The following is a 27,517-nucleotide window of genomic DNA, read 5'->3' on the forward strand; positions in this document are numbered from 1 at the left end:
CGGGCGCCGGGCCGCGCTGCCCCTTTAAGAGCACCCGTAAAGATGTCGTACGGGGTTCATGTGCTCGCTCGACCTAGCCTGCTAGTTCTCCTCTGACCTTCGGGACGTGCTCTTGGCGGCTGCTATTGGCTCGCAGCGTACGAGCGCCGCCGTGCGATTGGTCAGCGGCGGCCTGGTCCCGCCCCGGCTATGCCCAGCAGGTTGCGCTGCGGGCTGGCGGCTAGTTCCTGTACTAGGCCTCGGCGGGGGAAGGGGCCGGGGAGAGCAACTGCTGCGGCGAGCGGGCCGGGCGGCGGCGATGGCGGCGGCGGTGTAGAGCAGAGCCGGGCGGAGCAGCGGGGCCACCATGATCATAGAGAACGTGGACGCTCTCAAGTCTTGGCTGGCCAAGTTGCTGGAGCCGATGTGAGTGCGGGCGGGGGCCGGGCCGTCCCGGCCGGCGGTGTGGCGGGGGCAGGGCCGGTCCCCGCCGTGATGGGAGGCGGCTCCCGGCGCGGGGGCGGCGAGCGCGGAGGCCGGGGCGGGCGGCGCTTTCCGCGGGCCCCCCGTGGAGCGGGGCCGGGGACCTGGGACCCGGGACCCGGGCGAGGCGGTACGGCGCCGGGCCCTGCCCCCGCCTGCCCTCCCGAGCCCGGGGCGGCCCCGCGTCCGGGGGTCCCGGGGGTGACAGGGCCTGACCGGGGCCGCGCGGGCGGCTCGCCCGGTGGCAGCGCTTCTGAGCACACGCTTGGCTCACGGGGGACGCCGGTTTAAAGGGCTTGGGCCGAGGGCCGGTGCGCTCAGCCGGGCCTTTTGTCCCCGGATCCGCGTACCGGCCTCGGCGTAAGATTCTCGCAGAGCCCGGCTGGGCTCCGCAGCCGTGACGGGCCGCGGTGTCAGCCCGGCTCCAACGCGTAAGGTCGGTTTGCAGCACGGCCCTCGAAACAGAACCGCAGGCCGGTTACCGGGGGCCCTTGGAGCGATCGGGAGCGCGGCCGGGGATGTCTGCCGGAGGCGTGTAGGAGCTTTGGTGGCCGAGGGGTCTGGGGGCTGGGTGGTTTGGGGGGGGGGGAGGATTGTTTCGAGGGGTCGCGTTGGTAATGAAGAGCGCTGTGTTTCTGCGAAGCACCGTGCACGCTGGCTGAACGCTCGTCACGTAGGTGTAGTGGGGTCTTCTGCGGAGTTTCGCCTGTAGCAAGGGTCTTGTAAAGGAAGCGAACTTCTTGGGGACTAGCCAGACTTACAGTTTCCACAAAGTAAAGCTAACACTTGTTTGGAGTTGCAGAAGGTACATTTACAATGTGTGGTTAGCTGATATTTCTACAGATATTTTTCCTATTTTTGTATTTTTAAATAGGCCTCAGAACTACTCAGCTGTACTCATTAAGTAGTAGGGCTTTGAAAATTCTTTGTGATTTTCCTTTTTTCTCTTTTAAGATAAAGAGTCTCTCTGATACTTGGTCAGGTGCTTCTCAAAGTCTGTCTAGACTGGAGCGTAACTTGCTCCTTCGCCGTCACCGCCAATTCTGGTCAACCTGCCATGCTCTCCAGCTTTCCTTTGGTACCTGACCCGCGCTGTAGGGATGCGAGTTGGAGACAAGGGCTCGTGGCAGAGAAATCATAGAATTTGCTGGTGGGTCCTGGCAGTTGAGGATTCAGAAGTGAAGATCCACAATGGTTAACCTGGAGAAGTGTGCACACTTTATGTGTGCTCCTGTAATGCATCCTGTAACGTAACGCCTAAGAAACTAATATTTGGAGAAAGGAACGGGAATGGTTATAAAGTGATGGAGCATCTCCTTTATTTTAAATTGGAGGTTTATAGTCAGTTGCATGTGGGCACTGGCACCGAATACTTTACATACAGTTTATTTCTTTTTGTGAGAGTGTGTGCATAAGAATTGTAAAATCTGTAAATTTGTGGTTTCTTTGTTGTTACTTCCCACATTTAACATGGCTTTCATCGGGTGTTGGGAACAGTGAGCAACTAATTTGGAGTAGAGCTGCTTGATTGCCTGCCCAGCGAGGGTTTTATTTTCTCTAATCAGTTGTCATCAAGCTGTGAGCTTTTTGCGTTTTGTTTGTTTTCTGGATTATTTTTTTACTTGAGATTATTTTGAGGTCTATATACTTTATACTGTTTCCTTCTATTTCCATAGTTCATGTTCTTAGAAAATACACAATAGCCTCTCTAAATATGAATCTTTTAAAAAGCCCTTTAAATCGTCAAACTATCTTAGGTTCCTGCCTGCCATCTGATAGCTTGCATCTGCATCTTTTGAGAGAGGCAAAATGAGGAGCTATTGCTTAATCATTTAACACTGTTAATCTGGTTCATACTTTGTTTTTCTAGTAGCTGAATAATGGAATCTAAAGCAATATCCAATTTAAAGATTAGTGGCAGAGTATTGCTGCACAAAGTTGGCTATCTTGGGCCTTTGTGAAGCTAGATAAGGGCTTAGGTAGCATGGACAGTGAATCTGTATGAATAATTGCACCCCTTTAGGCATGTTACTAGTGTTAAAGGACTATTATAAAATTTGTAGGCATGGAAATAGTCCATGGGGAGGAAAACCCCAGTATGTTAAGCACAGTAACTTAAGCTGTACAGAACGTATCTGTGTGCCTATTTAAAATGCACTTTTGCAATATATCTTTCTGAACTACTTTTCATGTTAATAATGTTTTAATACTTTAAAACCACTTTACTACTTTACAATAATCGTGCGGTGACTTGCTCTGCTGTTCTTGTAGAGTCATACTTGGTGGTGGTTGCTGTGCTTAGAGAAAGTTAAAACAATGGTATCTGCTCAGTTGCCCTAGAATCGGATCTTTCTGTACAAAAGAGGAAAGGTAGTTTTTCCTAAGCAAAGCTCAGGAAGGAGCAAAGAGTGGGAACGTTGTCAGGTGTGGTGGGGGTGGTAATAAGGCAACTAATACATTGTGCTGTAATTGGAGAAAAGCTTTGCTGGCTCAGTCATCCCAGCACAGCGATGTCAGTGCGAGATGTCAGAAAAGCTCACGGCCCGTGCTGCCAGGTTTCCTTCGTTGGCTCTTCTCTCACAGTGGTTGTCCAGCACAGGGGGTTTGAGGTGCGTTGGCAGAATCAAGAACGGCTCTTTCTCTCAATAGATGTGACGCAGACCCCTCAGCCTTAGCCAACTATGTTGTGGCATTAGTCAAGAAAGACAAGCCGGAGAAAGAGCTGAAGGCTTTCTGTGCTGATCAGCTGGATGTCTTTCTGCAAAAAGGTACTGTGCTCTCCACTGCTTTATCTGCTCGGCGGGTCTCATTTCATTAGGGGGGAGGAGGGAGAAGGAAGGATGATGCATCATTGATGCCTTCAAAATACTTCTTGTTATCGGAGAATTGACTATTTCTTACAGAGTGTGAAGGAATAAAGATCTTATGATGTAGAAAAAAAAAAATCTACACTGAAGTTGTGTAGCTTGGTCTTGTTCATGGTGGGTGGGAGGAAATCCTCTGAAATAAAAGCTAGCAATTTCATTTTAAAGTGTCAGTCATGCTGCCAGAAGTTTCTCTGACAGATGTGTGATAACTTTTGAAAACTTGGTCCATATGGTTCATATTAATCTTTCAGGCTTCTAGTGAGCTTCTCATAGCGATTTGGTTCAAATGCAAGGTTTTAAACAACTGAAATTCTGACGCTCGCTGGGGAAGTTATTGTGCATTTTTTTGCAATCTGATGTAAGGCAATGGTTAGTCTTCTGTGAATTATTTACTCTCATAAAATTGCTGTAAAAAGGCTGCTAACAGTAGCTGATGGAATAACTGTGGGCTTATTCTTTGATCATAAGTTTCGATCATGCATGCCCCCTTAGAAACATTTCAAAGTTGTAAATGTGATTGAAGGAGAACACTCTTTTCTGTCTTTGAATTACCTGATGAATTTCTTTGTCTAAACAAACAACCTCAAGTTCCACAAATGTAATTCCAGCTCCTCAAATGGAACTACTGTTTCATTAATATAAGCTGCTGCTGTGAGCAGTCCTCCTGGATGACTTTTTCACGGACTTCTCTGGTAAACCTAACACTACCCTTAAATCACTATGTAACAATATTTTCTTGTGTTTCTGTATCCCTCAGAAAACTTCAGGTTTTGTAGATAAACTTTTTGAAAGTCTGTACACAAAAAGTTATCTTCCTTCTCTTGAACCCACGAAAGTAGAAGTGAAGCCTGCAGGTCAGGAAAAAGAAGAAGTCAAGGAGGAGGGTAACATTATTTTTTTCTGTCTACCTACCTCTAATTTTCAAATTAGCCATCCTGTACACTTGTGAGGCAAAATGTGAAAGAAAAATCCACTTTATTGTGATTAATGATCTTTACGATCTCTGTGCATCTGAATTTAAAATAGAAGATGACCATTCAGACAAGGACATTTTAAAATCCCATTGTAGAGTCTACCTTTGATCTAGATTAATAGCATTCAGTAATCCTGTCCCTGACAATATGAGCTGATAATGATTTGGAAGGGTTTGCAAGAGGGCGAAGAAGCAAAATCATTCCAAACATTCCTTTTCCAATTTGTATGTTCTGTGAGGAATAGAAAATTATTTTAAATGTTTTCTGTAAACACTTAAAATCAGTGAAATATGATGGTCTCAATATTGAGGGATAATTACTTTTAAAGTGAGGTAGCATTCGCCTTACCAACAGTTCTTCCTTTTATCTTGTTTTTGAGTTTTATTGGACAAAATTAAAAACAATCAAGTTTTTGAGAAAAGCAAAGTAATATTTCCATAGTTGTCTAAATCTCTTTGCATGTTGTATCATCCTCTGCTATCCCTTGTCTAAGATAGATAGTTTTTTCCTTCTAAGTTGGTGATTTTTTGAAGGGAAGAGCCCTCTTCTCTGTTGGTAGCACCTTAGTAGACTACCTTTGAGAGACGGTTGGGGGAAAATTGCTATAGGAGTAAACGTTCTTTATTTCTGTATACTCTGATCACAGTTTGCAAAGGTACTTTGGACTGAATATGTGTTTTAATTATGAAATTCTAGTCCTTTCCCCTCACTCCAGGGATGCTTATGTCATGCAGTGTTAAGAGCCACAAACTGTTGCTCTCTTTATAAATGGACTGTGGGGAGTGGTTCTTTTTCTGACAGGTACTCTAAATGGTATTCAGATTTGTGCTTTTGCCTGTGAGCCTTAAATAACATGAAGGAAAGATCTTGCTGGAGTTATTTGTTCTATCTTCAGAGTTTAAAACTGGCCAATGGTCATGAAGGTGACAATAATTGCAGATCACAGTCTGTCAGTCAACCAAAACAAAGCTGTGTTATATCATATTGCAGAATGCAGGTCCTTATTTGACAGAACGTGATTCATCAGTTGATGCAAATTAAAATTGCTCTTTCGGGTTTTTTTCTCTCTTTTTCTGATGTCCTTTTTTATCTGAGGATGAGACCCAGAATTATGACAGTTCATGGAAGTAGCTTTGGTGATGGAAGTTCATAATTGGCAACCTTCACTTTAATGGTTTTCTGATCAGTTCTCAAAATACTGTCATAATTTATAAAAGGTGTTGTAGAACCACCTTCAGTTGACTTAACCAGTCATCTGGTGGGGGGGAAGAGGGGGGTTTGGGGGCAGGGGCAAGGATAAGGCAAAAGACGATATGTAGGACAGCTTTATAGGACAGCTTTACAGGATCAGGACATTAATTAGTCATTTCAACATCAGTAAGGCCTTGATGATTGTCATACAGCCTCAGTGTATTACGTGACTCCATCAAATGGAGGACACAAAACAAACCCAGTGTAGAATCATAGCTAAGTCTGGGTTGGAAGGGACCCCAGGTATCCCGTGATAGAATCGCGTGTGAAAGCAGGGCCTTAGGCTAGGCTGTCCAGAGCCCTGTCACGCTAAGTCTTCTCCCTAGATAATCCTAAACAAGGATGCAGGAAGCCTTCCTTTTTGTTTTGTTTTAATGGGAAAAAATAATTTAAAGATTATTGCGTGTAAACTTTTGCCACCAAAATTTGCAGTAACTTCTAAGCAGTGTAAAATGGCAGCAAAAGTACAACATGGGTTCAAAGGGATTTACGGTAGTGGTATAGCTGACAGACTTCTAAAACTGCTTTTGTTGAGGCCAGCAAGAAATGTGACTAGTTCAACCATGTGAACAGTTTTTTGCTTTGAAACATTGATTTTGAAGTGTAAGCTAGTGACATATCTACTTGGAGAAGTAACTCTCCTTAGTTGTGCTCCAGTTACAAGATGCAGCAAATACCTAATTTGTAGAATTGCTTACTCTGATGGGATAGAGAGTGGATGAAGAACTTGTCTTTCATGAATCATGTTTAAAAAAAAAAAAAGTTTTATTTTGAGGCTTCTCCTCTCCAGAAAAACCTGAAAGATTTGAAACAAAAAGCCCAACAACCTCCAGTGCTTGATTAAGTATTCTGTGCAAGTAAATCTTGGTCTGATTTTCTTCGTTTCAAATAAAAGAAAAATGATACTCATCCTTGGTTGGTAGTTGTCTCTTAAGCAGAATTTTCAAGAGTCAGTTGAAGAAGAGCGGGATGGCAGGAAAAAGAAGTATTCCAGTCCACAGAGAAGTCGTGCAGATTCCAGTGAACAAAGGTTAGTTTTGAACCAAAATATTAATATAGTCTTCTGCATTAACTGGCAATCTTTAACTGTGGATTTTTACCTCGTAGGTAGTGATTTTTCATAAAAATAGTGATTTCCTCCCTCCTTTTCTCCATCTGGAATACATTATCTATAGGCTGATCATCACGTGCATGAGAACCTTTCACTAGAAGTTGGTCCCTTCTGAAAAAAATGACAGTATTTTTCAAATGTTAATACCAGGAATGTCATCAATTCCATTCTTTGCCTTGTTACCTAAATGAAAAGCATTGCTGGGAGGGTCTTTTGGGGTTGTTCATAGTCAACATCACTTTGAAAAATTGTTCTGTTTTGGTCATCTTAACTTTTTTACCTTTCCAATTCTTCTTAGTCCTCTCCTTCCTCATTTCTACGAATTAGTGATTCAACTTCAAGACTCTGTACTTTCCTGTGTAATTTGGGAAATTCTGACTTGAATGTTGCGCTGTCCAAATTGGATGGGAAGGATGAACAGTATCTTAACTTGTTGCAAGCTTGTTTTGTGATTTGGTTTCTCTTTTCATAAACACGGTCCGCATGTGTCTTTTCTAGAACCAGAGAGAAAAAGAGAGATGATGGTAAATGGAGGGACTATGACAGATATTACGACAGGAGTGACTTGTACAGAGAGAAGTCTGGCTGGCGACGAGGCAGGAGTAAAAGTCGTAGTAAAAGCAGAGGGTTAAGTCGAAGTCGCAGCCGCAGCAGAGGAAGAAGCAAAGACCGTGATACAAGCAGGAGTGTTGGTGAGTACCCAAGGTGCTGTGTTAGCAGAACATCTCGTGTCAGTGATGTGTGGTGACTCCTGCCTACTGCATGGTCTAGCAAGCTGTAGATGTCCTTGAGTAGTTGGAGCAAATTTTGAGAGCTTTGTGTTCCTGAAATTATTAATTAAAGATGCTGTTCTTCAGAGTAGAACAATTAAGGGGATTGTTTTCTTCTTTGCTAACCTCTTAATTTATCCACAGGTGTATACCAGTGGATATCAGTAGCTGATATTTTTGCACTGTGTCTGTTGACAAAGATGTTGATTTTTAATTTTTTTTCCCCCAAAGATCTATCTTTTTGCAAAATAGTGTTACCCTCTTTTTCACTTTGTTACTGTGTATTTTTTAGAGGAAAGTTTCTTTGTAATTGAAGGTGATTACCATATGATCTGTTGTTCTTTTAGGGCTAATTCAGGTCTGTTGGAAAAACGAGAGGCACAGATTACAACCTATTTCAACGCATGTTGAGACCACGTCAGTTAAGGGTGGGGGATAGGATTGTTTTTTCAGGCTTTTTCCCCTCCCTCTTTCGACTTTAAAAGAGAAAGCTGTAATCCAGAATGGGATAAGGAGTGGAAGAATGAGTGTATGTTTTGCAAAGAAAACATTTAGATTTCTGAAGTTAAAAACCAGTTTCCATTATATTTATTTCTTATTCCATTGATAGGACTAAGCTCCTTAAGAACAGTTTAACATGCAGAATACTGAATATTTAAGGAAAGTTCATACTATTGTATATTATCTTTTTCTCAAGGCTGTAACATACAGAACAAAACATAAAGATTTTACCTAACTTTTTGTTTTAAACAGAGCACCGAGAGAGATCGAAATTCAAGAGTGAAAGAAATGATGTTGAAGGCTCGTATAATCCAGTTACCGTGTCTCCCAGTAAATCTACTGAACAGTATTCCTCTGCACAAACTATTCCCAGTGCTGTCACTGTAATTGCACCTGCGCACCATCTTGAAAGCACAACAGAGAGCTGGTCAAATTACTATAACAATCATAGCAATCCCAGTTCATTTGGCAGAAACCCTCCTCCTAAGAGAAGATGTCGAGATTATGATGGTAAACTGTTTCTTAGTTTTCAGTTTCATACCTTGTTTCAATTATTCTGTGACGGTTTTTTTAGGTATTCACTAAATGTAGGCAGCAAGCCACAATGCAGTAGCATGTGGAGTATACCTTGTATGTAAAAGATGCATATATGACCTATATTTTACTGGGGAAATAACTGGTCTTACTGGAAGCAGGTTACTTAAAATCTGACAGTTGCTGCATAAGAACATGCAGAGTTTGTTCACAATTCTGTATATGCTTGGCAAATATTTCAACCACTGGTGGTTCTGATAAAGATTGCAGTGTATGTGTTTAATATAAACCAGGTGGTACTTCTGACTGACTTTTTCCCACAGCTTTTATGACGGATGCATGTATGTCTGTATGCTTTTATTGAAGATCATTCTAATTTGAATTACTTTGAAACCTCATCTGATAACATAATGTTGGATCAGTGATTGCAAGTTTTCTTTACTAAGAAATCCCAGCAAAAAGTGAGATGCTACAAATCACTGACAACTAATTTTATTTATTTTTCTAAAAAGTCTATTAAATGTCCTGTTTTGCAGAGCGAGGGTTTTGCGTACTTGGTGATCTTTGCCAGTTTGATCACGGAAACGATCCTTTAGTAGTAGATGAAGTTTCCTTGCCAAGTATGATTCCTTTTCCTCCACCACCTCCCGGACTTCCTCCTCCTCCTCCTGGTATGCTTCTGCCCCCTATGCCAGGTCCAGCTCGTAATATGAGGCTGCCGGTTCCACAAGCTCATCCGCAGGCACCACCTCCTGTGGTGCTTCCCGTACCAAGTAAGTCAGAACGTTGTTCTGTGTTTCTTTACGTCACCATGTTAAAATGATGGTTCCTTCTTGAAGACCTATGTGTATTGGAAGAAATGAGTTCAAGTGTCTTTGCTAGCCATGTGCTATTCAAAGTATTGCCAAAATAACTGAAAAATCAGCTTGTAAAATATGATGTTCCTATCACTCCAAATTTAATGAGATAAATTGGGCAGGGAAATGGAGGGGGGGTATCTTTCAGATTATCTCATAGCCCTGGTGGTGTTTGGATTGATCACTGACAATTGGATTACTAGCTTTTTTTATTTCCCTAATGTGATAATGTTGAGATTTAATCTCCTAGAAGTTCTAATAAATTTCTGTGTTTGTGCTATGTTATGTACTGCTTTTTAGTAGCAGATAATTGATACATCTAAGACCTTTTAGCTCAGTGATCTCTGAGACTGTTTAGCCTTTTTTGTTATCTTACTGCATCTTATAATGTAAATTCTATGAAGAAATAGAGTATTAGATTTGTGGTTACTCTGTTTCGGTACTCTTTGTTCCAGTAACACAATACACGCTGTGATAGTTGTATCAAATAGCAGCAGCTATGGGATGAGAAGTAATTTTATAGAGGATTAACCCTAAACTTTGCATGAGCCTTTCAGTGGGTAGATTGGCTTGCTGTCGAGTGAATTGATGTGTGCTCTGATTGTAGTCATGTCTCGATAGGTTGCGCAGTGTAACTCAGTGTCCTTTTGGGGGCATATAGTAAGTTGGAATGTGTGTATGTGTGTGGTGCAAACAAAGCAAAAATAGCTAGACAAATTCCTTGTCTGTGAATGCCTTTTGCCCTGTAGTTCTTGGTTTAGAACTGTAATCTAAATGTTGCCGATAAAATCTCTTGCTCTGAGCAAGCCTTGATTCTCCATGGCAGAGCTGAGGGAGGAGCTGCTTTAGCTAATGCAAGCTCTGACAATAAGAAAACTCTCGGGAAGTAAAGACACCTTTTTTTTTTTTTTTTCCTTCCCTTCCCTCCCCCCCCTTAAAGCTTTGTCCTTTCTGGGAAAGACAAAAGGTGTTGGAATCGGAGTAACTTACCTGAGTGGGGCTTTTCAACTTACTTTTACTGTGGTGGGTGTGTAAATATTTACAATCTCGACCTTGCTCAAAGCAAGGCATAAGCAAATTGCATTGAACTGTTTGCACATTTTATCTGTGGAGTTATAAGTCTTAGTGATCTATTCTATGGTGTCATTGTAGGACCACCTTTAACACAGTCAAGTTTGATAAATAATCGTGACCAGCCTGGGACAAGTGCAGTGCCCAGTCTTGCACCTGTGGGAGCAAGACTACCTCCTCCTTTACCCCAGAACCTACTGTATACAGTGTCAGAACGTAAGCAAATACCTTTTTTTTAAATCTGCTTGAGATATAAATTTAAAAATTCCTGTTGATATGTGATTAGAAATTATTACCTCTGTTTTCCTCTGGTACGTACAAATCTAAAAAGAAGTCTGATGGCTTTCCTTGTGGTCAGAGACTCATCTGCTGTTACTGCATGAAATAGCAGTAGTGTTCTGTCACTGTCAGAGGAAAGATCGTGTGTGGGGAGCTTTCTTTGGGTTACATATGCTCAAAGCAATAAGATTGTTGCATAAGACAGGGATTCCTTCATCTTCAAGCTGCTTAGTAGAACATCAGTAGGCAAAAGATGAATCTGCAAACCTGTAATTACTGTTTAACTCGGTCTTTATCTGGTTTTGGCTACTACAGATGAGAGAGATTTATGGGTTTTTTCAGCTCTATATCACAGTAGTCTCTACAGTCTTCATGTACCTTAGTGTTTTCTTTCTATCTTTTTTTCCAGAATCGACTTATTTCTAGCTTTTTAACTTCAAAAAAAAAAAGATGGATGTGTCCATCTTCCTTAACAGAGCTCGAATTTTTAAAAAGTGGGTTTTCATGAAGGGAAATAGCAAAATACCTGGAGAGCCCTAGACTGCTAAATTTAAATCCAACAAAGCTTACATTTCTTTGATAATGAAAGGAGTGATGGCATTTCCATGTTTTACATGAGGAAAATACAATAATTACATCTCAATGTCCTATAATATTCCCATCTGGGTTTTTTTACATAAATATTCTGAATTTTAATCAAAGGAGGGCTCTAGTTCATGATCCATGTCATTTCCTTTGTGACTTCCATGCTTTTCAGAACTTCAGTCATTCAATTGTTCAATTATCTCCAAACACTGTCAGGGATTCGATGTTGCCATCTGATTCTTTCAGCTTCAGAACTTCTTCTAACAGGCAATTCTGTCTGTCTTAGCTCCAGAGCATTACTGACTTTGGTTGCACTATGTAATTCTGTTCTCCAAACATCTGTGGAGATTCTCATGTCTTGTTCTTGGACTGTTATGGTAGCACCTGCTGGTTGCCCTCTTGCCATCAATCGTATGCAAAATCCTGGAGGAAGAACTCATGGTTCAGCTCATGCAAGGTTAATGAAAGTTTTTGGCAGAGTCTGAAACTCAACTGTAAAACATCAGCATTGAAATTCTGGGGCATCTGTTTTAAATTTTAGAGTCTTCATTGTTGCTGTGGAATATTGAGCTGACGTTTAGCGTACTTTTAAGTCTGTCAAGTCCTCTTGTATGGGTATTCGTTTCTGTTCCATGATGCACAGACTTTTCATAGACTTTATTCATTCTAGTTCTTGTATAGCTTTTCCTTTTTTTCATTGGAAAAATGTATCATCCTTGATTTGGACCTTGGGCTGGAGGAACAATATGAGTCAATTCCATCATCTTGTATTATCATGACTACCCCTTTTAATTAATCTAACCTTTAGTACCTTACTGGAGCTAGGCAGCTGATCTCGCTCTTACATAAATTAAGAGAGTTTAATAGGTAAGTATTGGTCAAATTCCCTGATTTCTCAGCTCTCTCTGGGAATCATTTAAGTACTTTCTTCCCTAAAAATTCTTTTCTGAAGTAAACCAGACTGTTGGGCAGCAAAGACCTGAAATCTCTTTGCATCTTAGGCCTTACAGAATAAGCACTCAAACTAAATCTTTTGTGGCTCCCCTTGAAACACTGTCAGATGTTGTGAAGGTTGTCATCCAGATACCTCATTCCTTTTTCAGGCAGCTCATCAGCAAAACTTGATTATTGTGATCTGTGCGCCTTTGACAAATGGTAACAATCCGATTTAAAAAAAAAAAGAGAATATGCCCAGATAGACTTGGGCGTAAAGTTCAGTTGAGGGTTTTAAATGGCTACACACATTGGCTGTACGACCTCTTTTTTCTCTTCCCTTCATCCAAAACAACTTCTGATTCTTGGACATCCGTGCATTTCCTTAAAGGAAAACTAACCCTGAGTCTTAAACTCATTTGAAAAATTCTTTCATTTCTCTCCTTTTTTTATAGATACATATGAGCCAGATGGCTATAACCCTGAAGCTCCTAGTATTACCAGTGCTGGTAGATCTCAGTATCGACAGTTCTTTACAAGAGCACAAACGCAGCGTCCAAATCTAATTGGCCTAACATCTGGGGAGATGGATACAAATCCAAGAGGTAGGAAGGGTTTCTAGTCATTGCTATTGCTATTTTTGTCCAAGACCGTCAACACTTATTTTCCCCTTTTTCAGGCTGAAAGCAATAGTTTTTCTCACTGATCTAGTATTTCTGAGCAATTTTCAGACATCTCTACCTTTTTTAAAATGCTAATATGACAACGTTATAGTCAAAGCAGCCTTTTTGACTAAAAATAACCACTTGCTTGGGAATGTTACAGGGTTTTTGGTTGGCTGGCTGGGTTTTTATTCTTCTTTAGCCTGTGAAGGCACTTTTCGGGTGCTGGGTGCTTCTAGGAAGAAAGCTTGTGCAGAAAGGTGGCTTTAAGCAGTACGGTCTGAAGACTGCTTGGGATTTGCCAAGCGCATGTTTAGGACCTGGGGCACAGATGCGATGGGTACAATACTTGCCTCGGCAGTTGTTAATGTAGCGAGGAGGGGAACTGTCGCATGGTTTTGTACTTGGTAGTCTGACTGTCAGCCAGATGTTCTCTCTAAAACGAACATCACAAGTAGCTTTCTAATTCTCTTAGGCCATGGAAATCCCTGTCTGCATTTAAGTAATTCTGAATCCTTAACTGGATGAATGTGAATGTAGCCACTTAGTGGTGACATGTAGAGAATCTCTTTTAGGGGAGAGAACAAGTCAAGACTCTTTAAAGAAATTTTTGCTCTGTTAGCATAACTTTCTTTTTCCCTCCTGCTTTTCCTGCCCCAATCCTTAAAGTTGTTAAATTTCAGTGTTACTGTTACACTTCAGTGGTTCTTATTCAGTAGATAAGAAATATAGGGTTTTTTCAATATTTCCTTCCAGTGATTCATCTTATACAGGATATGGTTAAATATTATTGCAAAAATTGCTGTTGCTGTTTTCATCTTAATGAACTCACAAAGGCAGGGTTGGGGCTTTACTGGTGGCCCTCAGATTCTCTCTAAGAACCCACTCCCGCTGTAAGGCATGGGCAGGTGCTTGGCACTGGTGCTTCAGGCCACCTGTTGTACTGTCTTTGTCACGTGTGTGAAAGGTTTACTCTCAAATCATCCTCCAAAGTAAGATTGGAACTGTATGCCCAGAAATGCCCGGTCTTTGTTCTCACCAGTGTAATCAGCAGAGCTCTGGCATATATAAAGGCCACAGAAAATTGACTTATAACTCAGACTTCTTTTTAGGAGTTGAATATTTGGCATATGCAGGAGACTAACAGCAATGGCATAATCTTGGCATAATCAAAAGGTCAGCAAATTGTAACCTAGTGCTTCAGCTTTGTGCTTGTACAAGTTGCTTCAAACCTTAATGTCTTTGAGAGTATAATTGCATGCCATAGTTATGCTTAATTAACAGTTTGTTGCTGAAAACTGGACGGAGGGATAACAAGAGGGTAGCAGCGGAAGGAACGTGTTCTTGGTTGCTTTTCATTGTCAAAGGTTAATAGAGGGAAAGTTGGTTGTTTATTCAGCCCGTGCCACACTGTATAACTCTGACCTGAAGCCTGGGAACCTAGCCTTGTTTGGATTTGTCTTTCTTTTTGTCTTTCTTTTTGTCTTTCTTTTTGTCTTTCTTTTTGTCTTTCTTTTTGTCTTTCTTTTTGTCTTTCTTTTTGTCTTTCTTTTTGTCTTTCTTTTTGTCTTTCTTTTTGTCTTTCTTTTTGTCTTTCTTTTTGTCTTTCTTTTTGTCTTTCTTTTTGTCTTTCTTTTTGTCTTTCTTTTTGTCTTTCTTTTTGTCTTTCTTTTTGTCTTTCTTTTTGTCTTTCTTTTTGTCTTTCTTTTTGTCTTTCTCTTCTTTTCCTGCAGAATGTGAATTTTCAGTACCTGAAAGATGAAGTTTTAGCTTTGTTTCTTCAAGCTAATACTAATGTTAAAGGTCAAAATCTCATCCCTGCTGGCTGGACTAAATTTTTGTTTTCCTCAAACTGTTTAATTAGGTTAGCAAGTGATCTCTGAAGTAACTTCATAAACAAAATTGACCAACTTTTATCAAGTCTTCCTAATTTTTATGTTTTTAAACTCAATCCTATTTTGCTGTTACAGTGAAAGCTTTTCCGCTGTCTCTATTGATGTATGGTAAATAACAGAGGGCTTTTTCCTTTCTTCCAGCTGCCAATATTATCATCCAGACTGAACCTCCCATTCCCATTACAAATAATAGCAGCAATGTAACTAGAGTTGTCCTTGAACCAGACAGCAGGAAAAGATCTCCAAGTAGCATGGAATGTCCACCATTAAAGAAACCATGGCTGGGAAAGTAAGAATTAACAACTGCAGTTGACTAATTGGAATGCACTTTATTGCTATCAATACTGTGAATACAGCTATTCACTTGGCCCTGTAATTTGAGCTGGGTGGGTCAGAAAAATCACTGTCCACATAAGGTGGACACTAAGTATTTGGTGGTGGAAAGAAGCTCTTTTTTGTTACTGCCTGGAGTATATACATTTTATGAGAAAACAAAAGTTAAATGTGTGTTAACAATTTGCTGCCTTAAGTATATGTATGCTTATCGAAACTGCCCTCTTGCTCTCATTTTCTTTAGGCAAGCAAACAACAACCAGAATAAACCAGGATTTTTGAAAAAGAATCAGTATACTAATACAAAATTAGAAGTTCGAAAAATTCCATCAGAATTGAACAATATTACACAGCTCAACGAACATTTCAGCAAATTTGGAACTATTGTAAACATTCAGGTAAAACACAAAGTTCCGTTTTATGCCCATATGTTGGTATTTATTTTCCTTGAAGCCTTCTGGAGTACAGCTGCAGCTGAACTACATTCCCTGACAAATCTTAATGCAGGTTAACTGGGAGAGTAGGTAACCAAATTCACAGAAACCTTTTCTTGGTCCACTCTGTATTATTACCTTAATTCTGTCAAAGTATGTTGGCTTGTGCCTTCATGAAGCTTTCATGAATTTGCAAGGCGTGCAGGTTTAGCAGTATCTAAACCAAGTCAGAGTTTTGAGTAACTTGTGTATAATTTTTGATAGAGATCTTCTAACACTTTGTCTGGTATGATAGTCCCACAGTATTTCGTAGTCAGGATTTTGACAAAGATGCTACAAGAGAGGCTTTGTATGCATCAATTTGTTACCACTTTGCATCCTGGAACTGTCTCCAGGTCGGTGGCATTCCCTGCGCTGTAAGAAAGGGAAAAAACACACTATGAGCAAAACACAGGTAGTTATGTGGTTAAAATAGCATTTAATTTCCATTAATTTTTCTGGACAAAACAGAAGTCTTCAGAGTTCTAAATAAAAGATGGATACCTGGGAAGCCTCTGTATTTCTTGAGTTGATAATTTTATGTCTTAGCCCAAAAGATACTGTGGTGGTCTCTGCACCTTGATAATGAAATAATGCATTAAACCATGCTATCTCAATCATTATACTAGAAAGTCCAAGATAAGGTTTTATTTCTGTGATTAATATTTAGAGAAACATATTCTTATTCAAGACTTAGATAATGCTTCTCTGAGACTGTGGTGACCCTTTGCATTGTACATCCTCAGAGAGCAGTCGTCTTTCAGGGGTTATGATAAAGAGTTTGGAGTCAGCAAAGGGATCTCTTCAGCCATACTCCAATGGCAGTTCACAGTGCTCTGAATATATGATGCTGTTTGGTGGAGGAATCTTTTTTTTTTTTAATTTTATTTTCCTGTATGTAGGCTATGTTGCAAGCATGTCTAATATTTGTCAAGAGGTACTTGGCTTTAATTACATAGACTGTTTTACCTTTATTTTGAGCTGTTGATATCATTGGATATCCCACTCATTATTGCAGATTACTTGTAGATTGGTTGAGGTGTTTTCTTCCCTGAGAAATAATGCATTCTAATGAACTTCTGATTTAGGTGGCTTTCCAGAATGATCCTGAAGCTGCTCTAATTCAGTACTTAACTAATGACGAGGCCAGGAAGGCAATTTCCAGCACAGAGGCAGTTCTGAACAATCGGTTTATAAGGGTACTGTGGCACAGAGACAGTGAGCAGCAGCCCCAATTGCTGCAGCAGCAGCAACAGCAGGCTCCCACGCAGTCTCTCCATCACCAACTTCACCTCCAGCAGCAACCCCTGACCACAACTCCAGCTGTAACAATGCACAGCAGTCTGTCAAAGGTATTGTGCTCTTGTCAGCCAGTGATTGAGCAGTGAAGGTTATCGGCCTTCCTAAATGACTGCTGCTTTAAAAAAGCAGACTATCTAATCTTTCTTTTTTTTTTTAATCTGTTGATACACAGGTGATGAATAAACCACTGGCATCTGGTGCCTATGTCCTTAATAAAGTCCCGGTGAAACGTCGCCTTGGAGCAGCAGGTGGAACCCAGGCTGACTTAAGCCAGTCTGGGGCTGTGGTTGAGGACTCCCAGGTGTGTTTACAAACGGGCCATCTTCATACTTCTGGTTAAAGCTTTGGCCCCTTAGTTGAGAAGGAACTAGCAAATAGAATTGCAAATTGTTCCCAGTTGGTTCTGTTCCTTTTTGCTAATGTTCCCTGCAGCCATGGTCAGTCACTTCTTCCGAGTTTCATTAGCTGTTTATATAAAACAGGGACAATGACTTCAGAAACAAAGTATCAGTATTTTAAGTAGCATAAAATATTTTTGGCAGTGCTTCATAGTAAACAAATTTGACAGCCTATATGCAATGTCAGCTTTTTGTTGGTGAATCTAATTGCTTTCCCAGTGATTCTTTGAGCTTATGTTGTGCTTTAGCAGTAGTGCTAGAAGCTTATAGAATACTTCTGCATAGAGTTCAAGCTGATACACTTTAATTCACACTGATATCATAGCGCAGCATGTGTTCTTGGCCACAGAGAAGGCCTTCTTTTAAGAAAGGAACTCTGCAGGGGACTTTTACTGCTGTATTTGATCAGAAAGTGTGATGTTGGACTATGACGGCGAAGCTGAGTATAATGCAGATGCAGAAGACCAGGTTCAGTGGTCTTCCTAGTGGATATCAAGATACAGAGGGAGTTTTGGATGAAGAAGGGAAGAATCTTTTGCAGAAATCCTTTTAACAAGCATTTAAGCTGATTGTTTCCAAGCAAGTTGACTCTTAGACTGATGCCTTTTTCCATGTGTTTTAACTGCCTTGGTCTTTTTGTCTCATTGCACAAATCTGCAAGTTGGTGTTCGTATTTCACAGAATACATTCCTCCAAAACTTATTGATGGTATATTGTATGTTTTAAGCTATTACATATTTTTCTCTGTGTGTGTTTTTACTATTTCAGACATTTCCTACTTCTACAAGCCACTCAAAAATGGTTTACAGTTCTTCAAACTTGAAGACATCTATGAAGCCTGGTGCAGGGTCTAAACCTCACGATGTGCAAGAAGCCCTTAAAAAAAAACAGGTACTTTCCTATTTATTGGCTGACTAACAGTGTAGTGGTCAAAGTACTTTACAAAGGAAGGTTTGATAGGCAACTTTACCCTCAAATATCACTGTAGTTTTTTGTCATCGTTTTTGGACTGTTATTGCAAATGCACGTTGAGGTTAATCGTGGGTAAGGGAGCATTTCTTTTGGAGTGCCTGACTTGACACACTGGTTGTATGTGGATTTTCTGGGTTTTCTTGAGGCATTTCTCTGACTTTAATCTCTGCAGGTGTGAGACACTTAAATGACAGTATAGGATATGTTTCTTAGGAGGTGTCTGAAGGGGGCAAAAATTTAGTGGAGTACTTCACAGCCGGAAGTTAGCAACTTCTTATGTTTTTTTTTTTCCGGATCAGATACACTTTATACTTGTGTGTTTTGCAGACTACTAGTTTTCATTATGGCCTTCACTTCTATAGCTTGAAGAAGAAAATATGATATATGTGAGTACATATAATGCTAGACTGCTTTTTACTGATTGAAAGCATTTCCTTCTTATATAGGAGGCAATGAAACTCCAACAAGACATGAGAAAAAAGAAGCAGGAGATGTTAGAAAAACAAATAGAATGCCAGAAGGTAAGTCTGGCACGTCTTCTAATAAATACATTCTGATTTTGTAGTTACTTGTCTGTTTGGTGTTGGTTTTCCTGGTATTTTATATTCCTGCTCTTTTGTATTATTATACATAGATGTTGATATCCAAGCTGGAGAAAAATAAGGCCATGAAACCAGAAGAGAGAGCAGAAATAATGAAGACCTTAAAAGAGCTAGCAGGGAAAATATCTCAGTTAAAGGATGAATTAAAAACTTCATCTACAACCTCTACACCATCAAAATTAAAGTCCAAGACAGAGGTATTTATTGCACGAGACACTAGCCTGCCTGTCTTTTGTAACTATTTCTAATATTATGTCCTAAAATGCAGCAACATCAGATGAAAACACTTCCAAGCAGTATTTTGATTTTAAGAGTGATAACCATAGACAAGCAAGCTATGGTTGTAGGAACTTGGATGGCCGAATTTTGTATGTAGGTCATCCAAGCTTGTTCCAGTTCAGAGGCAGAGAATTCTGGGTCCTTCAACAAATGGGCTGGGGGGGGCATGGAGGCAATTAAACTGAATTTAGAGGGAAGTATGGATATGTCATTTACATAAATGCATTGCTGAAGACGTGGAATAAAGCATTAAAAGGATTAACACCTTTGTTCTGCTTTTCCCTTCCATTTCTCTCTTTCTGCATCTTCTTCTCTAAGGCACAAAAGGAACTTTTGGACGCAGAACTGGACTTTCATAAGAGACTCTCTTCTGGAGAAGACACAACTGAACTGCGAAAAAAGCTAAATCAGTTACAAGTAGAGGCGAGTTTGTCTAGATTGATGCTTTTAATGTGTTTATGAGATATAAATGTTTTAAATCCTTTCAAATGGAGGATGGCTTTGTACATTCTTTGCCCTCTCTAAACAGGCTGCCCGTTTAGGCATTTTGCCAGTTGGTCGAGGAAAGACAGCGCCAGCCCAAGGAAGAGGACGAGGACGGGGTCGTGGTGGGAGAGGAAGGGGCATGTTGAATCATATGGTGGTGGATCATCGTCCCAAAGCACTAACAGTGGGAGGCTTCATTGAAGAGGAGAAAGATGAATTGTTACAGCACTTCTCTGTAAGTATGAGGTCATGTTGGCGGGGGGGGGAAACTGAAGAGGAGAATTATGGCTGAACTATAAATCTGAGATTAAGTAGGTAACCAGTACCCTGGGTGTGTGTTTACTTGCAAAAGCAGGCATGCTAGGAACTTTGTAAATAACTGTTTCTTTTCCGAATTCTTGAAGTCTTTTTGTTAGTGCAAACAAATCAAAGATTTCATCCTGAATTCATGGAACAGGCTATGCATAAGCAAACAGCTTCAAGAGTTATCAAGGGTATAAACATAAAGTCTTTTACAGCTGCTTTACAATAGCTGCCCAATGCATTCTTTTAATGGGAAAAGCTAAATAGCTTATTCTTATTAATTCTGTATTAAAATACTTTAAAACAGACATTAGAAGGCTGAAAAATGTCTATTTATTTTTCAGATTAGCAATTCATACCATTTATCTTGTTTCCCTCTAGCTCAAGAAGCAAAGCACTACTTTGCTAAACAGGACATCAAAGAAGTTAAATTTGTTTATGAACTCCTGGTACTTAAGTTAACGTATGTGTTAGCATCATAACAAAGTTAACATAATAAGGGAAAAACTGATTTTACATTTCCCTCAGTTACTTTTCTCAGAATGAAATGTTTTCATGTGCAAACCTAGTAAACTTCTCAGAGAGATTGTGTACTATTTCTTCAATAGACCCAGCATGAAATCTAACCTTGATCAAGTCAGTTTGGTATTTCTGGATGTTCCTTACACAGCGACTGATATGGAAAACTGGTTTTGTAGAATTGAGAGCAGGATACAGAAAAGGAGTAGAGTTCTCAGGAGAACTGGTCATCTGCAAGCTTGTTTCTGTTTTGAGTGGGAATAGAGAACTGTGCAGTTCTTCACACAGCGGGGTGAGCGTTGCTCCCTGGGGAGCTGTTACTCTCTGCTTTGGCCTCAGTGCTTATCAAAAGGTTGGCAGCCACTACTACTGCTTTGATTAGGTAAACTCAGTGAAAATGTTGTGTGGTTTGATCAAAAACCCAACCTGCTTTATGGTATGCTAACAGTGCCTTGAACCCTTGAAGACGTCCTCAGAGGGGACCAGAGTGCCTTGTTTAAAAAGATCTTTGTTTTCAAAAACATGAAGTCTCGCAGAAATAGAATAAGCTGCCCGTAGCTGCTAAAACCAGTAAAAGTTTTTACAAACAACTAATGCTGTTACTCAAACTATTGTCTTACTGGCTTTTAAACTACTTTTCTTCTGGTATTCATGTTAAATCTGAAGTTGACTACAATTTTTTTTTTGTGCTGCTTGTTCTCCATGCCTAAATCCTTTTTTTTGTTTGTTTTTTGGTTTGTTGTTTTTTTTTACTATTTAACTATCACTGCTGTGGTCATTCCAATTTTTACCATTATGCAGTATATAAATTCTAAAAAAGCAAACTTCTTGTTAATCTAGCGATACTAGATTATATTTTTTCCTCCTCCCAGTAGTGTACTTACAGAACGTGTTCAGGAGCTCTATAGCAAAGTTCAATTGCTACTACTGAAATCTCTTTTGCAAATTAATGAGCTCTAACGGACTTGCTTAACAGGTCTTAAAGAAGTACAACAGTGAAGGGCAGAAGAGAATGAGGGAAATAGTGGATTCAAAGAATTCACTCCTGAGCTATAAATTAATACACTTATTTCCTTTCCTCCTGCAAAATTAAGCTCCGCTTCTTAGAATAACAATAAATCTGAGCTTTTGCCAAAAAATACAAGTACAAATGCTGCAATGTCGCTGGATGATGCAGCTGAGATTTCTTTGGCTCTCACTTTTCTGTCCGAAAAGTAAGGTTCCAGTGGCACTTCAGTACAGTGCAGTTGTAGCACACGATGATCATGTTTTTGGAGGAGAATAGCACTACTGTTCCTGATCAACTTTTCTCACATAGAAATTTGGAGATATTGAAGACCTTCAAGAAGAGGATTCCCCATTAAGTGTTGTTCTAACTTTTAAATCTCGCTCAGAAGCTGAGAATGTAAGTAGAACAATGGATTATTTTTTTTCACGGTTCTAAAATAAGAATTTTTCGCTTCTCGTGTCTGCCTTTGTATTTTAAAATTTAGCAGGCTTTGGTCCCGCTAGTTTGAGCTAGATAGTGTTGGGTATTAGTTGCTACTGCATATAGCGTCACTACAGGGGGAAATACCTCATGCTTACCTTAATAGTAACGTAGGCTGTCTGCTGACAAGGGTTCAATGTCACGATCAGCTCAGAGTTCTGTTAATCTTTTCAGACTGCTGGTAGACGAGCATTATTTAGCAGATTTGGGTTTGAGTGAAGTTGCTCTCAGAAGACTGAAGTGAGGGATTGTGGCTTATATGTTTGAGATCTTCAAGTATGCATCTGCATGATGTTCGCTGGGTTTAGCTTGTTGTTGGTGATCTTAAACATTCTGCACTTGGTCGTCTTTTTGAAAATATGTTTGTTTAAAATGCATCTAGGCTGCTAACCAAGGATCCCGGTTCAAAGACCGAAGGCTACAGATATCATGGTACAAACCTAAGGTACCCTCTGTGTCCACGGAAATCGAGGAAGAGGAGTCTAAGGAAGAGGTATGAAAATATGTTAAAAACCTAATCACTCTTCTAGGAATCTGATAGCCACGAGCTCTTTTAGGATACAGTTTTCTGTTCAGTGAAGAGATTTCATAAAAGATGTTTTTGCAAACCAGAAACTTAACTGGTTTTGGGTAGTCAGGTACGTCTTCCACATTCTAAAAAAGGGAAAAGGAAAAAAAAAAATACAGTTACTGGAAGGAATGTTGATTGTCAACTATGAAAACAAACCCCACGTTCTCTATGTGCAGGCTGCTAATCTTTTTGCTTCACAATATTAATGCTCCACTGTAGGATAAGTTACTTATATTCTTTCCTGTGATTATGAACTCATTAAGCTTTTAAAGGTTTTTCCATCTAGGCATTTAACACATTAAAAGTTGTTGTTTCAGAGGGTGGGTGGCTCTTTGTTCCTGCTGACGTTGAAGGTTGGCTTTCTTTTCCTTTCTTGATGTGTGAGGCTACTGTTCTTCCTGTGAAACTTGTTGAACGTAATTGTGTGCGTTTCAGTGAGACGTGCGATGAACAAGAACCTGATAGGGAGTACAACTGATGCTGTGTTACGTGACTTGTTTCCTAGGGTACAGCATGGAACGTCTTTGTTAAAAGTACGTGTTTTCTTTATCTAGGAGACTGAAACCTCAGATTTATTTTTGCACGAAGATGATGATGATGATGACGAAGATGAGGATGAATCCCGTTCTTGGAGAAGATGAAACTTTATGTTGGAAATGTATAATTTTAGGAATATAGTTCAAGCTACATCTTTTAAACATTTATTTAAGGAAGTTGATGAGCCAAAAAAAGCTTTACTTTCTTTTCAAACCACAAGATTTAAAGTGAGCAAAGTTTGTTATGAAAACATTTCGGATATAGAGCTGTGATACTAAGCTAGCCAAAGGCCCAGTAACATTTTACATAATTATCAAGCTCACCAGGGTGGTGATTTTTTTCTATTTAAGAAGGATAAAAAGAGAGGGGGGGAAAAAAATATTAGTATTTTCTTGTCCTCTTTTTGTGTCGCCTGTATTACCTTGTTTTGGGTTTTTTATAATGTGATTGATTTCTTAGTTTATAATTGAAAAAATATTACAGGTTTTATTTAGCAATATTATGGGGTTGGGGGAAAGACGCAAACTTTCATTAAATGTTACAAAAGAAAAAATTGCCTCATTTGCTAATTGAAAAAGGGTAGCATTTTATTTCATATGGAATCACTTATTGTAGGAATTATTTGTGGCTAGATTCATAAATCATTTATTTTGATATGTTTGAAAGCCACACGGTTTCTGTGTTCTACTGCTTTTGTGGGAGGAGATGGAAGAAGCAATTTAACAGGGTATTGTTATGATATTGTCCAGTTTGCTGTTTCTTCAAATTCTGCTTCACAAAAAACATCAGCAATGACACGTATTTGAGTGACGTTTCACTCACTGTTGATTTTCTTCTGTGGTTTCAGTATAAGGTTCATGTTTAAGTCAGACTCTTTGTTTACTGCATTTCAGTATTTGTGAACATGAATGTAATGAGTTTCGTAGCTCCTCAAAACGAAAAACAGCGGAACTGGCAACTGCCCAACAGCCCATAGAAACTTCCTCCTCTCCCAGTTACCAGCTGTTGGTTTGTATTCAAACCAGATCCATGGAGCATTCAGAGCAAAATGCTTTTTGGCCAACGGGACGCCAGTGTCCTGCTCAAAGACTTGCATTAAACCAGTGCTTGAAGGGACAAGCCTTCAGGGGAGCGTTCAGAGCCAGTTTTGGAAAGTCGCTAATGTATCTTCGAGTATGGTTTTGTTCAGACGCATTTAAGATGAGCACCATTACATTCTCAGTTGCCTTATTGTTGTACCATTTGAAAAACACACCCCCATACTAACACCCCCGAAACGGTGTGTATTATCATAGGAATGAGGGTAACAAGTTCAGATACCGTGCCGCGTATCGTAACTGTTGGCGGCTCTTGCAATTCATGAGCATGTTACCCAGTGAGCACCTTCCCCGACTCTGTCCATTTGTACCGTACACCTTTCAGTACGTCGTGTACGTTTGTCTACAAAATAAACAGAATGTCGGTGCAAAAATGCTCTCTTCTTTTGAATAACTAGTTTACCAGTATATTTGCCAGCAAGTTCCCAGCTGAAGAAAAATGTACATCAAAACCCTGAAGTGGCAGTGGCTCTGAACTTGGCTAGTGACGTGTGGTTGAGCGTGCCTGTGGGCTCACAGTTCCCCTGACTTTGTTAGACTTTTGCCACGGTGGTGTATCAAAAGGCAAAACAGCATCAAATCTTCTGTTTCCTTGTCAGTTGAGGGGAATATGTCTTTCAGTATTCTGGCTCTGCACATTGAAACCTCACCTCTTTATACTATTAGGACTCTCCTGCTAATACTGAGGCTGAATTACAGACATGAAGAAACGAGGGGAAACCAATCCTGCGTACTTACAAGAATGTCTTGCTTTTCTCCCATCATCTCTGACCTTTTTTTTTATGTCTGTGGCTCAGTCAGTGTATATTTTGAAAAATCCATAGCAACAAAACATATTTGAGTCCTGACAGTTTAAAAAATGATGGAGGGAACAAAAGGATTTATATATTTTTTTGTACAGAGTTTTTTCTTAAACTGTATAATTTTGTAAATATGTTGCTTTTTTTGTGTACTAAAACTACCAGCGTATAGATTTCAATAAGAATTGTTGTATTTTTGTATTTGGAAAATGAAAATTACAGTGAATGAATGAAGCTGTAAGAAAAATTGCAGTAGCCTTTGACACACGTAGACAGGGATTCCTTTTCATATGGTTTTTGCGTGCGGTGGCACCCGCCTGGCAGGCTGTGCTCAGGGACGCTCGCCCTGCCCGCAGGCGCTGGCCGCTCAGGCTGCGCGAGGCAGGAGGGAAGCAGTGCCAGAGCGTTATTTAACGGGGTTCGAGAGCTTCACGTGATTTCTTTTCTTTTTTCCCCCTTCACAGCACACAGTGGCAGGCTCATATAATGCCTCCAGGGACATCCCAAACGTGATTCCTAAGCGCTGAGGCGCAGGAGGGAGCTGTGCCTCTGAATTTGGCGTGTGTATGCTGGGAATGTCAGTGATGGGCAGCGCGGCGGTGCCTGACGGCCGGTGGCTCAGGGGCAGGAAAGCTCTTTGGCAGTGACCTTCGCTTGCCAGAGCTGGTTTAGGGGATGCTAGGCTGTCTTAAACTGCTGGGGTGGTTTGGTTTAACAGGTAACCTGGCAGTACAGCTTACTTTTTTTATGGCAACGTTTTATTGTGACGTTCGCGCGTACTTTCGGAGAGCACCTTAAACAAAATTTATAATCAGCAACAGAACTTGGTTTTGCAGCCAGTGTATTTACAGGCCATGTGTAATTAGTCTGAACTTAGGGCACAAACACTGACAAAGTATGTGATAGAAAAGTAAGTACCTGTTACGAAACCTTATCTCCCATTCATTGTTAATTAACCGAAGCGAAAAGAACAAACCAAACTTGGGTTGAAAAGATGAATCTGCAAACAGTTGCCTGCTTCTTGTGAAAACAACACTTTTAACAAAATCATGTGAAAAGGAATAAAGTTCCTCTTGGTGTATAGTAAACTTGTACTATAGTTTTTACAAATTGTGAACTTGTGTAATAGTGTAATAGGAGATATTGTTGAATTTCTAACTGTTTATACATTTAAATTCATATATGTAATGTTTGTTTTATTGATTACAATCTGAATTTCTAAGATGCATGTTGACTTTTTTGCAATAAAGATATACTATGGAATGGTTCAAGATTTAGAAAAGACAAAATTCTAACTTAAATAAATTGGACAGCAGAACCATTCAAAAAAAAATTACAACTATCACAAAAAGAGCGTTATCACTTTTTTGGGGGGAAGTATGTGTGAAGGGATATTTATTACTATGGAATGTGTGTGCCAGTTTGTTTTACTTAATAGTTACTAGCTAGGAGAAAAATCAAGTGTGTCAGTGCTCTGAAATAGTATTAATTCAGATGGCTAAATTGACAGGGGGAGGATATGAGGGGATGGGAGGGATTCCAGTGAAGGTTATTGTACATTTTGGGAAGGCTCAAAGTTTAACAGAAAATGAAAAATGTTCTATAGACCACGGTGGCTCCATGGTCTCTTTTACAGCCCTGCGGTGTTGCTGTGTATGGAGCACAGAATTATGTCCATGCAGGTTCTAACCTTGGCAGGTTGGTCTGAAAACTAAAGTATTCTGTTACTAACTTTATTCTCAGCTGGTGCTTCTTTCACCAGTTTCCGTTATTCCCTTCTCTTTCCCATGTTCCTTTCATGGATGTAACTGTTTGCCTGTGATCCAAGGTTTGTGAAAGCCTTTTCTCTCCCGTATTGGTAGCGTGCTGTGATAAGATCAGGTTTTTTAAACAGACTAGGAATTCTACATGGATGGGAATTTTTCCTTTTTCCTTTCTTCACTGCACTCCTGTTTGAGGAATAGGGGGAGGCGAGGAAGGAACTTGCCGGTGTGTTTAATAACTGCGTTTGTGTCGCCATCCCCCCCGCATCCCTCTGTGGTCCTGCGATGTAAGTGTTTCAAAACATGAGCTGGCTTTTCCGTGTCGATGAAGAGCCTCTTCCTGATAAACCCGTGGCTTCGGAGCATTTTCTCCCTGCCAGCAGCTGAAGTTTGGAGTCCTTCCACAGCCCCCCTTCCTGCCAGTAGCCCCCAAACACTCCTCGTTCTGCCAGACACAATGGGGCCCTCTAAGGAGATGGAGTCTGGACACGGAGCAGGGAATGTGTGGCATCCAGTTCAAAACACTCGGTTCTTCCGACAGGATCAAAACTCATTTTAATGGCAAAAGGGAGTAAAAAGAACTTTGAAAGGGGGCTAGTGGTTTTCTCTCTGCGTGCAGCTTTGGGTTTCCTTGGCCCCAGCTGTTTGGAATACCATCTCCGCGTTCCCCCGAGGAAGCCGTTAGCGGGCTATGGCAGCTCTCCTGCAGCAGCGCAAAGGAATCCCGCCAGCGGCGCTCAGAAGGAGGCAAGGAGTGTGCAGTACCTGCCTCGATGGAACAAACACACGGAGGTAAATAGTTGCTGTAATTATTAGGCCAAGAGCCTCTTCAGCAGCTCCA

General features: G+C 40.4%; 1 protein-coding gene across 1 annotated transcript; it reads left to right on the forward strand.

Annotated features, from left to right (window-relative positions):
• Positions 1–178: 178 nt before the first annotated feature.
• Positions 179–26,252, forward strand: RBM27 (RNA binding motif protein 27). Its single transcript, XM_075766677.1, has 21 exons — positions 179–405; positions 3,112–3,230; positions 4,088–4,210; positions 6,476–6,584; positions 7,164–7,357; positions 8,189–8,446; positions 9,007–9,243; positions 10,480–10,614; positions 12,651–12,800; positions 14,894–15,041; positions 15,330–15,483; positions 16,647–16,910; positions 17,033–17,161; positions 18,027–18,149; positions 18,677–18,751; positions 18,865–19,029; positions 19,430–19,534; positions 19,641–19,832; positions 21,738–21,824; positions 22,291–22,401; positions 23,034–26,252. Exons 1-21 carry the CDS (start codon positions 347–349, stop codon positions 23,118–23,120), a joined length of 3,024 nt encoding a protein of 1,007 aa, XP_075622792.1. The 5' UTR covers positions 179–346; the 3' UTR covers positions 23,121–26,252.
• Positions 26,253–27,517: the final 1,265 nt, after the last annotated feature.

This window comes from Balearica regulorum, chromosome 14, assembly GCF_011004875.1.
Source record: "Balearica regulorum gibbericeps isolate bBalReg1 chromosome 14, bBalReg1.pri, whole genome shotgun sequence".
Classification (NCBI taxonomy): domain Eukaryota; kingdom Metazoa; phylum Chordata; class Aves; order Gruiformes; family Gruidae; genus Balearica; species Balearica regulorum.

Excerpts from the sequence above, each read along its gene's own strand:
- RBM27 (XM_075766677.1), top strand. The coding sequence starts at position 347 with ATGATCATAGAGAACGTGGACGCTCTCAAGTCTTGGCTGGCCAAGTTG. Across the intron at positions 9,244-10,479 it reads TGTGGTGCTTCCCGTACCAA|GACCACCTTTAACACAGTCA; the intron begins GTAAGTCAGAAC and ends GTGTCATTGTAG. Across the intron at positions 16,911-17,032 it reads TGCACAGCAGTCTGTCAAAG|GTGATGAATAAACCACTGGC; the intron begins GTATTGTGCTCT and ends GTTGATACACAG.